Here is a 15,965-nt window from a genome sequence, read left to right as displayed (position 1 = left end):
AAATTTTCTATAACAATAAACTGTTGACAAAATTTTCTATAGAAATGAAATTTTGACAAAATATGACAATTTGACAAAATTTTCTATAGAAGTAAAATTTTGATAAAATATTCTATAGAAATAAAATTTTGATAACATTTTCTATAGATATAAAATTTTGACAAAAAAAATTTAAATAAAATTTTGACAAAATTTTCTATAGAAATAACATTTTGATAAAATATTCTATGAAAATAAAATTTCGATAAAATTTTTATAGACATAAAATAATGACAAAATTTTCTATAGAAATACAATGTTGACAAAATTTTCTATAGAAATAAAATTTTGACAAAATTTTCTATAAAAATACAATTTTGACAAAATATGACAATTTGACAAAATTTTCTATAGAAGTAAAATTTTGATAAAATATTCTATAGAAATAAAATTTTGATAACATTTTCTATAGATATAAAATTTTGACAAAAAAAATTTTAAATAAAATTTTGACAAAATTTTCTATAGAAATAACATTTTGATAAAATATTCTATAGAAATAAAATTTCGATAAAATTTTCTATAGAAATAAAATTTTGACAAAATTTTCTATAGAAATAACAATTTGACAAAATTTTGTATAGAAATAAAATTTTGAGAAAATGTTCTATAGAATTAAAATTTTGAGAAAATTTTCTATAGAAATACAATTTTGAGAAAATTTTCTACAAAAATAAAATTTTGACAAAATTTTCTATAAAAATAAAATTTTGAGAAAATTTTCTATAGAATTAAAATTTTGAGAAAATTTTCTATCACAATAAACTTTTGAGAAACTTTTCTATAGAATTACATTTTTGAGAAAATTTTTTTGGAAATAAAGTTTTGGCAAAATTTTCTATAGAAAAAAACTTTTGAGGAACTTTTCTAAGAATCAAAATTTTGAGAAAATTTTCTACAGAATTTTTCTATAGAACTTTTTACAAAATTTTCATTAAAAATAAATATTTTACAAAACTTTCTATAGAAATAAAATTTCGATAAAATTTTCTATAGAAATAAAATTTTGACACATTTTCTATAGAAATAAAATTTTGACAAAATTTTGTATAGAAATAAAATCTTGAGAAAATTTTCTATCAAAATAAACTTTTGAGAAACTTTTCTATAGAATTAAAATTTATTAAATTTAAAAATTACAAAAATAAAATTTTGACAAAATTTTCTATAAAAATAAAATTTTGAAAAAATATTCTATAGAATTAAAATATTGAGAAAATTTTCTATAGAAATAAACTTTAAGAAACTATTCTATAGAATTCAAATTTTGAAAAAATTTTCTATAGAAATACAATTTTGAAAAAATTTTCTATAGAAATACAATTTTGAAAAAATTTTCTATAGAAATAAATATTTTACAAAAGTATCTATAGAAACAAAATGTTGACAAAATTCTCTATAGAAATAAAATTTTGAAAAAATATTGTATAGAAATAAAACATTTACAAAATTTTCTATAGAACTAAAATAAATTTGGTACATTTGTGGTAAAATTTTCTTCAAATTTTGGTAGAATATGTTTGGAACGAGTGGCAACCGTACATTCACAGCGTTGTACATTCACAGCAGTTTTTTGCCTGCAAATGAGTGATTTTAAATTTGCATTTAATTTTGTTCTCTTTCCTTTATTCTTTTCATAAAAAAAAAAACATATTTAGTAAAATAATATAAAATGCTGTACATCTACATCTCTTTTTTAATACAAGTTGACTGATTTGTACGGTAATTCTCGTAATTATCGTTTCACAAACGAATAAAGCTTGCAAAGTATTGAATTTTATTATCAAAATGCGTTCTCAGTTAAGAACGTTCACATCGTGTTTCTTCAATTTTATGGTCAGTTTAATCGACCCTCTGAAACGGATATTCTGGCTATTGTGACTAAATTTAGCACTTACGTGGAGTGCGAACTGTATCGGTCAGTGTTAATGGTATCCATCTATTTAGGTGTAAAGCTGGTCCAAAGAATTTTTGGTGAATGGGCGAGTATCAACTTTTTATCACAAAATTGTGATCGGCGACGAAGTTTGTTTTTGACACAATGGGTACGTACACTGAAAATAAAGCATGCCCGGTTCCAAAGATTTTGTGTTTACAAGAAAGATTTTCGTGTTGATTCCAAGCCAAAGAAGCGGAGAATTGACATATTTCTCGTTTACGTTCTTCTGTTTGCATTCGAAATTCAGACTCGACTTCAAGTAGAAATTATTCTGTGTTTCAAGTAAAAACGACTTTCGAACAAAGTATTGGAAATCATCTTCTATTTTTTAAAGCTTTTTAGCTTTCCAGTCAAGATATAAAAATTCAACAAGACGATTTCATTAATTTTGAAGAATTTTCCAAAATTATTAAAACCGAGTTGACCTTAGTCAAACAAAATTTTCTTTCATGTAAAGATACTCATTTTTAAGTCGAATCACTAAATTCTAAGAACGAAACAGTTTCATTGAAAAGTCTATCAACTTTTGGACAAAGAAGAAACTTTCTATCGGAGAAATGCGTGCTCTATCCTAACGATAATTCGCGCTTACACAGAAATAATTTTCCCCAAAATATTTGCAATTAAAACTTTAATGAAATTTTTAAAACTAACTAAATTAAAAATTTAATTGATTCAACAAATTTTTTATTGAATATATTTCAATTAAAAATTAATCGCATCAATTAATTTTGTGCGTGCCTAAAAATGTTTCGTTCACGTGGACATCCCTACTTCCTATCTCATTCCTCTTCCCATATTTTGCTACAAAAACAATCTTGGCTTCAATTATTCCACAATAAATTGTATTAGCATTTCATTGTGGACCGATAATTGGAAAATTAATTCAAAACTAATAAAAATTATAAATGCAACATTTCAAGTTTTTTTTACTGATGGAATAAAAAGAGAAGATTACCAAACAATTTTTAACTATTAAAGACGCTAAACCATCATTCCAACGCCAGAGCTAATACTTAATTCACTTAAAAGACAAAGAAAAATGTGGACGCTATTTGATATAGAAAAGGAATATGAAAAATATCCCAACATATGTCGTGAAGATGTTCTAAAAATCCTTGAATGGACCAAATCCCAAGCACATTTACCCGAGCTATTGGAACATGAAGTTTTATTGTGCTATAATGCTTGTGAATTACGAACGGAATGCACAAAACAGCTAATCGATCGATACTATACATTTCGTACCCATTGCCAAGAATTCTATGGAGATTTGGATGTGGAATCATCGGAAATGAAACTTGCCCTGAATACAGTGTAAGTTACGACATTGTGATAATTCATTTGACAGGGTTTTATATGGAATGGTGTTTCTTGTCTTCTTAGAGCTGGTTTTCCTTGTACACGTAGAAGTAACGAAGGCTACTGTGTAACAATAATCAAAGTTGTGGATGTCGATCCCAACAATTTTGATTTTGCCGCATGTGTAAGAATGTAAGTAAAAAAGTAAAATATAATTCAGTTCGGTCGGTCTTTACTCAGAACAGAGAGCGAAATTCATTTTGAAGAAGACGATTTAATGAAAAACTAGCTAGCTGCGACTGCTATTCCTCAACCATAGCGACGAGGAGGGGAGTTTCCTCTGATTAACACGCCAGCACTTCATTAAAGGGCGAAATAAAGACCATCCAAATCAAAGGGAACCTTCCGAACGAGCCACTTTTATCCGGTTAGATTTTAAGAAGGAACTAAGTTTGATTGCTCACTTGATCGCTGATGAGGCGTTGCGGAGATGGAAGCGGCTTAGAAAGCCCTTGGCGTAATACCACATTCGATTCGAATGTAAGCTAGGAAGACCAAAAAGATGATATTCCAATTGAGAAAGTAGCTTCCGAACGAGCCACCTTTATCAGGATCAATTTTACGTAGACACTTAGTTCAATCGTTCACTTTACTGGACATAATAACGACGAGGGGACACGGGAATAGAAGCGGTTCAGGAGGTCTTTGGTGGAACACCACCTCCGATGAGTGAAGACAAGATGGGGTTACCTAGACCGATGTTATTCCAATGGAGAAGAAATCTTCTGAAAGAATCCTCAGAATCGATGTTAGGTTAGGTTAGGTTATGTGGCAGCCCGATGTATCAGGCTCACTTAGACTATTCAGTCCATTGTGATACCACAGTGGTGAACTTCTCTCTTATCACTGAGTGCTGCCCGATTCCATGTTAAGTTCAATGACAAGGGACCTCCTTTTTATAGCCGAGTCCGAACGGCGTTCCACATTCCAGTGAAACCACTTAGAGAAGCTTTGAAACCCTCAGAAATGTCACCAGCATTACTGAGGTGGGATAATCCACCGCTGAAAAACTTTTTGGTGTTCGGTTGTTAGTTCGATCGCCAACCAACTGATTGGTCACCTTATCGATGATCAGTTGAGCGATGAAAACTGTAAAAGAGGACCTTGGTCCACTTGGGAAGGAATCTTCTCAACGAGCCACACTTATCAGTGTCGACTTTAGGAAGGAACTAAGTTCAATTGCTTGATCGGTGATAAGAGGGATGAGAGGATGCGCGAAAGGCAGTGGTGGATCAGTTGGAATGAAACCGCCGATGAGTGAAGCAAGATGGGGTTATCTAGACCGATTCTATTCCAATTGAGAAGGAACCTTCTGAGAGCGTCACCCTTATCAGGATCGATATTAGTAAAAGAGGTCCTTGGTCCTTGAAGACCATCTACGATTATTGAAGGCTAGAAAAAGTTACCTGGAAAATCCAGATCAGTGCTATCTCAATTAGGAAGGAACCTTCCTTCTCAACGAGACACCAACATCAGTTTTGATTTTAGGAAGGAATTAAGTTCAATTGCTCACTTGATCGGCGATAATAGGGAAAAGGGGACGCGCGAAAGTCAGTTGGAATGCCATCTCCGATGAGTGAAGGCAAGTTTGGGAGTTGACAGCTTGTAAAAGACGTCATAGGTTTTTGAAAACCATGCACGATTATTGAACGCTAGAAAAGGTTACCTGGAAAATCTAGATCAGTGCTATCCCAATTGAAAAGGAACCCTCTCAACGAGCCACCCTCATCAGTTTCGATTTTAGGAAGTGCGATAAGTGACCAATTGAACTTGGAATTGCTTAAGAAGTTCAGCAGGGCACGAGATCGGCGATAAGGAGGGGGTGTTGTGAAGCGGTTTCGGTTTCCTTAGTGAAATGATACTTCTGACTAGCGAAAGCGAGAGATTGTTACCTACGAAGACCAGACCTATACTATTCCAATTGAGAAAGAAGCTTCCGAACGAGCCAGGATCGATTATAGATAGATGATAATTTCACATGGTCACAGTGATAACAACGATGGGAGGATGGGGAATGGAAGCGGTTCAGGAGGTCCTTGATGGTAGACCATCTCCGATGAATGAAGGCAAAATGGGTTTTCTAGACCGATGCTATTTCAAATGAGAAGGATCCTGCTGACAGTGTCACCCTAATCGACGTTAGTTCGTTCGGTGTTATCGCCGATAAGGAGATAGATCAGTTGGGGGATATGTTAGGTTAGGTTAAAGTGGCAGCCCGATTAAGATTCAGGCTCACTTAGACTATTCAGTCCATTGTGATACAACATTAACTAAAAGTACCTATTACATATGGGCACTTCTAGTTTTAACCGCTGAACCTTCTCGATTATTTTTCTTCACTGAACCAACCAGATTGTTCCAAATATATTAGCAGACTGCTTAAGTTAACGTTTTCCAGATCCGCCAGTAATCTGAAGCTATATGCTCCTAAAAGTTGCTTGCGCTTTACACAAATGCATGAGTTGGGGGATGACAATTTTAAAAAAGGTCCTTGGTCTTTGAAGATCATATACGGTTCTTGGAGGCGAGAGAAGGTTACCTAGAAAGACCAGTTCGGTGCTATCCCAATTGCTCACTTGTTAGGCGATAACGAGAATGAGAGGATGTGCGAAAGGAAGTCGTTTAGAAGGTTCTTGATGGAATACCACTTCCGAATAGTGAAGACAAGAGAAGATTTACCAGGAAGACCAGCTCATAGATATCTAAACTTAGAAAGAAGCTTCCGAAAGATCCACCCTTAGCAATTTCGATTTTAAGCAGGAAAGAAGTTCAGCTGGACACTATGGCGGGAGGTTGGAAACTTCTTCCTATTAGTGGAGGCTACGGAATCCGATTTTAATTTCAATTGCTCACTTGATCAGCGATAACAGGGATGAGGAGATGCGGTTCAGGAGGTCCTTGGTGGAACGTTACCTCCGATGAGTGAAAACAAGATGGGATTATGTGTAGATCAATGGTATTCCAAATGTGAAGGAACCTTCTCAAGGCGTCACACTTATAAGGATCGATTTTAAGAAGGAATTCCGATCAATTGGTCATCTTATCGATAGTACCGTTAAGGGGTTGGGGGATGAAAACGGTTCAGGATGTCCTTGGCGGAAGATTATCTACGACTATTGAAGGCGGGAGAAGGAAAAAAAGACTAGATAAATGCTGTCCCAATTGAGACCCTTATTTGGTCACTTGAACGGGTGATAAAGGCGCCACTACGACTGACTCACATGGAAACAGTTCAGGAGGTCCGTCGTGAAAGACTACTTCCGATTGTTGAAGACGAGAAAAGGTTACCTAGGGAGTTCATATCGGTACTACCTCACTCCCGGTAACACTCAATGCCTGAATATCTATCTCTCACTTCTGAAATGTATCCACTCTTCTCACATTATTAGGTACTTTTCCACATGTCCTGCCAATCCCAAAAACCTGAGATTGCACTATTGCAAATTTACTGTATTTAATTGAGATTTCCGCCGAAATCTACTTTGAGGAAATTTTCGGCATAGTGTGAAATGTGACATTTCGGGATAGTGTGAACATAGTATAAAAGCAGAATGGTTTAAATAGATGGACTCTTGTCCAATTATGTCCAGGTGTGGGTCCAGTTTTTGTCGCATCTACCTTGGGTCCTAGGGCGGTCGTTGAAAACGGGATTACATATGTTAGATTGTATATGATATAGAAAGACTTTATCTTGAAGATGCTAGTTATATGTATTGTAATTTTTCATAGCAACTCTAAAAATTTTTGGATATTTTTCAGATTCGCTGCTTCCCAGGACATGTGGTTACATGAACAGGGTCTGATGCCTGGAATAGTGTTTATCAACGACTTAGGTGGATTGGCATTTGGTCATTTGGCACGGATTAATATTTTACTTTTAAAGAAATTACTACATTACATACAGGTAAGAAGACCCCACAAAAAAGCGAATCAAAACAAATCATTTTCGATCTGGAAATGTTTGAAAATCAGATCAGAATGAAGGATTTTTACATGGGCTTGTTATAGGATGGAAGTCATCTTTTATGCACCTGGTGCATTGAATACGCATTAATTCCTCAGATGATATGCTATTTCGGATTTCATTTCTCTCTCTCCCTCTCTCTCTCTCTCTACTTAGGAATGTATACCCTCACGTCTCATTTGTTTTCATTTTGTTAATTCTTCACCGGTTGTTGAAAAATTGGTGACCCTCGCAAGGACCTTTCTAAAAAAGGAATTGAGAGACTCAATTATTGTACACTCTAATCTAGAGAGTTTACACGAACATCTACCAAAGCATATATTACCTAAAGATTACGGAGGTGACAATCTATCGTGTGAGGAGCAAAGCGGTATAAATATTTTTGTTATTAAATTAAAAAATGCTTAAATTGTTTTATTTTTGTTTTCAGAAAAATTTTATAAAATTCTTCGCTCTTACCGTTCGGATATAATTGAATACAATAACAAACGTCGTGTTAATGAGAAACTACGTCAAAATGGCGCCAATGGCTATGGAACACAGGGTAATTTTAAGAAATTGAATATAGATTAAAGAAGTTGATATGTGAAATTGAACTAGAATAAATAAAGCAAGAATTATATGTATTTTTTATAATAACACTTTCACTTAATAAAAATTGACTTGGATCTTGACATTGACGATAATAGGATGGAACATAATTTTCGGAAAAACGGACAATTTTATTGAGCTGTTGAAAATTTCGCAAAAACAATAACAAAATTAACTACAAACAAATAATTTTTGTTGCAATAAAAATAAGTTAGAATTAGCGTTAGTTTAACTACGTACTTTTTTCAGTTCAGGACGTAGCGGAAGGTTATGAAATCAGTACTCGATTTTTTAATATTTGGATGATTTGTGTTGAACGCCTTCTTGCCCAACCCTGATTTTTTGCAAATTGAACGTTTTCAGATTTTCTGGCAACTTATCTGTTTTACTTGAAATTTACTCGGAACATTAGAGAGGGGCGCCTACACCTAGCCTTAGCATTGTTTGAAGATGTAAAGTCTTCTGATTTTTTTGAAATGTGCAGAAGTTAGTCAAGTTAGCAAATGGGCTACATCGGTCTAGGTTTTGCTATAGCCCCTATATAAACTGATGCCCCGATTTGAGGGCATCGGTAGATTTTATCAGATTTGCTTGAAATTCAAAATCTAGAAGCTGTGCCGAATACACACCATATGTTTTGTTATATCCCCCATATAGACCGACCCACAGTGGTTCCACATCGCTTTTTTATATAATCCTGCATCTCTTGAATGGATAAAGATATCAACTATTTCCTTGTGTGAATGCTGAAGTATGTTCTCTAAGTTTGCAAGTTTATGGGTCGCCTGTAGGCAAACTTGGAAACCACGGTTTGTATGAAATTCTGTTATAGCTGCCAACGAAACGAAACGATTTCTATGATTTTTTCTTTGCTGCTTTTTTAGCAACCTCAATTTTTAGGAAAAAATTGTAAAAATTTTATTTCTATTAAAAATTTTATTTCTATAGAAAATTTTGCCAAGATTTTTTCTATAGGAAATTTTGCTCATTTTTTTTCTATACGAAATTTTGTCAAAATTTTTTTCTATAGAAAATTTTGTCAAAATTTTATTTCTATAGAAAATTTTGTCAAAATTTTATTTCTATAGAAAATTTTGTCAAAATTTTATTTCTATAGAAAATTTTGTCAAAATTTTATTTCTATAGAAAATTTTGTCAAAATTTTATTTCTATAGAAAATTTTGTCAAAATTTTATTTCTATAGAAAATTTTGTCAAAATTTTATTTCTATAGAAAATTTTGTTGAAATTTTATTTCTATAGAAAATTTTGCCAAAATTCTATTTCTATAGAATATTTTGTCAAAATTTTATTTCTCTAAAAATATTCGCAAAATTTTTTTGTATAGAAATTTTTGTCAAAATTTGTTTTCTATAGAAAATGTTGTCAAAACTTCATTTCTATGAAAATTTTGTCAAAATTTTATTTCTATAGAAAATTTTGTCAAAATTTTGTTTCTATAGGAAATTTTGTCAAAATTTTATTTCTATAGGAAATTTTGTCAAAATTTTATTTCTAAAAAAATTTTGCAAAAATTCTATTTCTATAAAAAATTTTGTCAACATTTGATTTCTATAGAAAATTTTGTCAAAATTTTATTTCTATAGAAAATTTTGTCAAAATTTTATTTCTATAGAAAATTTTGTCAAAACTTTATTTCTATAGAAAATTTTGTCAATATTTTATTTCTACAGAAAATTTTGTCAAAATTTTATTTCTATAGAAAATGTTGACATCCAAAAAATACATTCCTCCAGAACAAAATTTTTGACAAATGAAATTCCCCTTTGCTGTAAACTATTTTCTTTTTCAAATTTTCTCTTTCTTTCTATTTTCTTTATCAAAATTTTATTTCTATAGAAAATTTTCTCAAAATTTTATTTCTATAGAAAAATTTTGTCAAAATTTTATTTCTATACAAAATGTTGTCAAAATTGTATTTCTATAGAAATTTTTATCAAATTTTTATTTTTATAGAAAATTTACTCAAAAATTTATTTCTGAAGAAATTTTTGTCAACATTTTATTTGTGAAGAAAATTTTGTCAAAATTTTATTTCTATAGAAAATAAAATTCCCCCGGAACAACATTTTTATACCCTGCGCAACACTGTGGAACAGGGTATTATAAGTTAGTGCATATGTTTGCAACACCCAGAGGGAGACGAGATAGACACATGGTGTCTTTGGCAAAAATGCTCAGAGTCGGCTCCTGAGTCGATATAGCCATGTCCGTCTGTCCGTGAACACATTTTTGTAATCAAAGTCTAGGTCACAGTTTTAGTTCAATCGACTTAAAATTTGGCACAAGTATGTGTTTTGGCTCAGAATAGAACCCTATTGATTTTGGAAGAAATCGGTTCAGATTTAGATATAGCTCCCCTATATATCTTTCGCCTGATATGGACTTATATGGCCCCAGAAGCCAGAGTTTTACCCTAATTTGATTAAAATTTTGCACAAGAAGAACAATTTGTACTAAGTCAAGTGTGCCAAATTTTATTGAAATCGGTTCAGATTTAGATATAGCTCCCATATATATCTTTCGCCTGATATGGACTAATACGGTCCCAGAAGCCAGAGTTTTACCCAAATATGGTTGAAATTTTGCACTAGGATTACAATGAGTAGTGTAGTCAAGTGTACCAAATTTTATTGAAATCGGTTCAGATTTAGATATAGCTCCCATATATATCGTTCGCTCGATTTATACTCATATGACCACAGAGGCCAATTTTTTGCTCCGATTTAATTGAAACTTTGCACAGGGAGTAGAATTAGCATTGTAGCTATGCGTGCCAAATTTGGTTGAAGTCGGTTCAGATTTAGATATAGCTCCCATATATATTTTTTTCCCTGTTTTAGTCGAAAAGTTGTAAAAATGACTCTAATTTTCTTAAACTTCTAATACATATATATCGAGCGATAAATCATAAATAAACTTTTGCGAAGTTTCCTTAAAATTGCTTCAGATTTAAATGTTTCCCATATTTTTTAAAACATTGTGTTCCACCCTAGTGCATTAGCCGACTTAAATTTTGTGTCTATAGATTTTGTTAGAAGTCTATCAAATTCTGTCCAGATCGAGTGATATTTAAATGTATGTATTTGGGACAAACCTTTTATATAGCCCCCAACACATTTAACGGATGTGATATGGTATCGAAAATTTAGATGTACAAAGTGGTGCAGGGTATAATATAGTCGGCCCCGCCCGACTTTAGACTTTCTTTACTTGTTTAGAAATGAAATTCCCCTTTGCTGTAAACTATTTTCTTTAAAACAATAAAATAAAACTATAATTTTTTTTTTAATAAATTCCCCTCTGTTAAAGAAAATACTTCTTTAAGACCAAATAAATCCGATTTTATGACAAATGTTTTAACGAGCGACTCTAATGTGTTTTACTTGCTTTTAAGGAAAATTGTTCTAGTATCAAAAGAAAACTTCGTTTATCTTCAAATACCGTTCTTCAAAAAAGAAAACTATTCTTTCAGTGTATAAGTGAATTAAATTATTCTCAGTGCATAAATTCAGTGTTAATAAATTATGATGAAACTATTTTATTACACTTTTACTTTGAGGTTCCATTAATATCCACACAAAAAATCTGTCCGCTAAATGTACGAGTATAGTGGTGGTCATAGTTCACTATAAACTATCCGAAGTTATAGATCATGAGAAGATCACGATGTGTTTTAGTTTTCTTTGTTTCGAAAACAAAAATTCTCTATGCCTTTTATTGCAATATACAATTAAAAGCTTTTTAGCAATAACTTTAATAAATATGAGTATAATAGGTTTTTTAAATTGTTTATTATATACCCATTTTTTATATTATATATATTTTTTCGAATTATTTAACTGAATATTGTATTAGGCAATACCAGAAAAACAACAAAAAAAACTCGAATGAAATTTAATTATTGTTTTTTTTTTTATTTCTTTCCCAAAAAATAGGTAAAAGCAAATGACGTCTAAAAGTTAACAGAAAGGTTGTGCGATTTGAATTTTGATGTTTGAATTTACTTCTCAAACATCGTTCAAAGTGTACGGAATCAATTGTCTTTGTTTATCTAGCGATTTTTTTGAAAATGTGGAATCTATTTAATTTGGAAGAACAATATTCCCGGCATCCTCACATAAAACGTTCAGAAGTACAAAAATTGGTAACATGGCTGGAGGCTCAACCCCATATGCCCAATCTGACGGAACAAGAGGCTTTACTTTTCTTTCATGCCTGTGGCTATAGCATGGAATATACCAAACAGGTTATTGATATCTATTTAACTTGTCGTACCCATTTCGATGACTTTTTTGGTAATGCCGATATGGATCATGTATCATGGAAAAGAGCTCTTAAAACACTGTAAGTTTTAAATTTTAAACGTAAAGACAAAATTATTTTTAACTTCAACCAAAACTGTTGTTGAATCGAATAATATTTCATTGAAATCCGTTTTGACGTTAAAATGAGAACATTAATCACTGCACCCAAAGAAGGAATATGATCACCTCAAACATGTTTCAAGAGCAAAATGTTATTTTTGGATGGTGAACATGTAACATTTTTATCGCAACCATTTTTTTTCAGAAATTATGTATCTGTTTTCGGAAAAAATTTTATGTTTGGCGAGAAAACAACATTTTTGAGATAAACATTTTACATGGTCACCATCCAAAAATAACATTTTGCTCTTGAAACATGTTGGAGGTGATCATATTCCTTCTCTGTGTGTGATGACAATAAAAGAAAATTATTCGATCACCTTAAAAATTTGTTAATTATTTTTATACCCTCCACCATAGGATGGGGGGTATATTAACTTTATCATTCCGTTTATAACACATAGATTATTGTTCTAAGACCCCATAAAGTATATATATTCTGGGTCGTGGTGAAATTCTGAGTCGATCTAAGCATGTCCGTCGGTCTGTTGAAATCACGCTAACTTCCGAACAAAACAAGCCATCGGCTTCAAACTTGGCACAAGTAGTTGTAGGTCGGATGGTATAACAAATGGGCCATATCGGCTTGCGGAGCCTCTAAGAGTAGCATATTACATCCGATCGGGCTGAAATTTGGTACATGGTATAAGTATATGGTCTCTAACAAACATGCAACAATTGGTCAATATCGGTCCATAATTATATATAGACCCCATATAAAACGATCCCTAGATTTGAACTCCGGAGCCTCTTGGAAGAGCAAATTTTATCCGATCTGGTTCAAATTTGGTACGTGGTGTTAGTATATGGTCTCTAACAATCATGCAAAAATTGGTCCATGTCGGTCCATAATTATATATAGCCCTCATATAAAACGATCCCCAGATTTGACCTCCGGAACCTCTTGGAGGAGTAAAATTAATCCGATTCGGTTGAAACTTGGTATATTGCGCTAGTATATGCATGGCTAACAGCCATGCAAAAATTGGTCCATATCGTTCTAAAGTTATTTAAAGCTGATGGCCAATTACACAAAAATTGGTCCATATCGCCAAAAATAATCTACCAAAATTTTATTTCTATAGAAAATTTTGTCAAAATTTTATTGCTATAGAAAATTTTGTTAAAATTTTATTTCTATAGAAAATTTTGTCAAAATTTTATTTCTATAGAAAATTTTGTCAAAATTTTTATTCAATAGAAAATTTTATCAAAATTTTATTTCTATAGAAAATTTTGTCAAAATTTTATTTCAATAGAAAATTTTATCAAAATTTTATTTCTATATAAAATTTTGTCAAAAATTTTATTTCTATATAAAGTTTTATCAAAATTTTATTTCAATAGAAAATTTTATCAACATTTATTTCTATAGAAAATTTTGTCAAAATTTTATTTCAATAGAAAATTTTATCAAAATTTTATTTCTATAGAAAATTTTGTCAAAATTTTATTCCTATAGAAAATTTCGTCAAAATGTTATTTCTATAGAGAATTTTGTTAAAATTTTATTTCTATAGAAAGTTTTATCAAAATTTTATTTCAATAGAAAATTTTATCAACATTTATTCCTATAGAAAAATTTGTCAAAATTTTATTTCTATAGAAAGTTTTATCAAAATTTTATTTCAATAGAAAATTTTATTAACATTTATTTCTATAGAAAATTTTGTGAAAATTTTATTTCTATAGAAAATTTTGTCAAAATTTTATTACTATAACAAATTTGTCAAAATTTTATTTCTATAGAAAATTTTGTCAAAATTTTATTTCTATAGAAAATGTTGTCAAAATTTTATTTCTATAGAAAATTTTGTCAAAATTTTATTTCTATAGAAAGTTTTATCAAAATTTTATTTTAATAGAAAATTTTATCAACATTTATTTCTATAGAAAATTTTTTCAAAATTTTATTTCTATAGAAAATTTTGTCAAAATTTTATTTCGATAGAAAATTTTGTCAAAATTTTATTACTATAGAAAGTTTTGTCAAAATTTTATTTCTATAGAAAATTTTGTCAAAATTTTATTTCTATAGAAAATTTTGTCAAAATTTTATTTCTATAGAAAATTTTATCAAAATTTTATTTCTATAGAAAATGTTGTCAAAATTTTGTTTCTATAGAAAATGTTGTCAAAAGTTTATTTCTATAGAAAATTTTGTCGAACTGAATTATATACGTATTTAATCAGTCTTTTTTTGTTTTATGGACTAACTTACAATTTAGAAGACGGCGTTAAGGAAGTTTTAGGATACCTGGCCATCGGCAAGTGTTACCGCAACCAAAGTAATTCGATTGTTGATGACAGAATTTAGTAGAAGTTTCTATGCAATCCATGGTGGAGGGTACATAAAATTCGGCCTGGCCGAACTTACGGCGTATATACTTGTTTTTTTTTTTTTTTTTTTTTTGAAATCATATAAATAATAGAACAAATAAATTCCATTTCTCTCTCTCTCTCTCTCTCTCTCTCTCTTAACATTAATAAATTCATAACATCCAGGGCTGGATATCCGTTGGCTGATACCACACCGGAAGGATACGGCGTTATTTTAGGAAAATTAATTGACACCGATACAGCAAATTTTAACTTTGCTGATGCCATGAGATTGTAAGTTGAAGCGAATAATAATAAATACACATACACATATATTTGCTTTACATATAGTATTGCTAACTAAATATATATATACAATTTTTATTCCTTTTGTTAAGATATTGTTTGGCTCAAGACATTTGGTTACAAGAAACTGGCATTGTCCAAGGCCTCATATTTACCATTGACTTTAATGGTATTACCTTTGGTCATATTGCACGCATTGGATTGCTGCAAATGAAGAAGTTTCTCTACTTTTTACAGGTAAAATATGAAACGAAGAGGAAATGTTATAAATTAATACTAAGCTCGTAATTATAGTATTTATACATATTCATCATCGGGCAATTTGTGAACGTGCTTTTGCTTCAGAACGTAATTTTGCAAACCCACAAACCTCCTTACACACAAAATTTTTTTCAGATTCAATCACAAAATTAATTGATCCAATTAATTTTTTAATTGAAATGTCTTCAATCACGAAAATGATAGTATCAATCACAGTTTTAATTGAGCATAAAAAAAATACTTGATTAAAAAATTAATTGATTTCATTAGGAAATTTCAATTAATTTTTTATTTGATACAATCACATTTTTAATTAAATTTTTTATTAAAAAAAATAAATATTTTTAATTGCTATACTATATTTCAAACAATTACTTTCTATAAACATTTTTAATACTTTGGTTCAGAATAGAACCCTATTGATTTTTGTTTTGGTTCAGAATAGAACCCTATTGATTTTGGAAGAAATCGGTTCAGATTTAGATATAGCTCTCATATATATATATATATATATATATATATATATATATATATATATATATATATATATATATATATATATATATATATATATATATTATATATATATATATATATATATATATATATATATATATATATATATATATATATATATATATATATATATATATATATATATATATATATATATATATATATATATATATATATATATATATATATATTATATATATATATATATATATATATATATA

At 30.2% G+C, this 15,965-nt stretch overlaps 1 protein-coding gene across 1 annotated transcript in view; it reads left to right on the top strand.

Annotated features, from left to right (window-relative positions):
• Positions 1–2,948: 2,948 nt before the first annotated feature.
• Positions 2,949–15,965, top strand: part of LOC142223927 (uncharacterized) — a 16,583-nt gene continuing 3,566 nt past the window's right edge. Inside the window, exons 1-8 of the mRNA XM_075293739.1 lie at positions 2,949–3,295; positions 3,365–3,472; positions 7,100–7,244; positions 7,461–7,674; positions 7,735–7,868; positions 11,943–12,262; positions 14,848–14,955; positions 15,060–15,204. Of these exons, the coding sequence (XP_075149854.1) occupies positions 3,021–3,295; positions 3,365–3,472; positions 7,100–7,244; positions 7,461–7,674; positions 7,735–7,868; positions 11,943–12,262; positions 14,848–14,955; positions 15,060–15,204 (1,449 nt within the window). The 5' untranslated portion in view covers positions 2,949–3,020. The remainder of the gene's footprint in view (positions 3,296–3,364; positions 3,473–7,099; positions 7,245–7,460; positions 7,675–7,734; positions 7,869–11,942; positions 12,263–14,847; positions 14,956–15,059; positions 15,205–15,965) is intronic.

The sequence above is a fragment of the Haematobia irritans genome, chromosome 1 (genome assembly GCF_050003625.1).
Source record: "Haematobia irritans isolate KBUSLIRL chromosome 1, ASM5000362v1, whole genome shotgun sequence".
Lineage (NCBI taxonomy): Eukaryota > Metazoa > Arthropoda > Insecta > Diptera > Muscidae > Haematobia > Haematobia irritans.
Note: the sequence above shows the minus strand (reverse complement) of the source record. Positions and strands in the feature narration are given on the sequence as shown.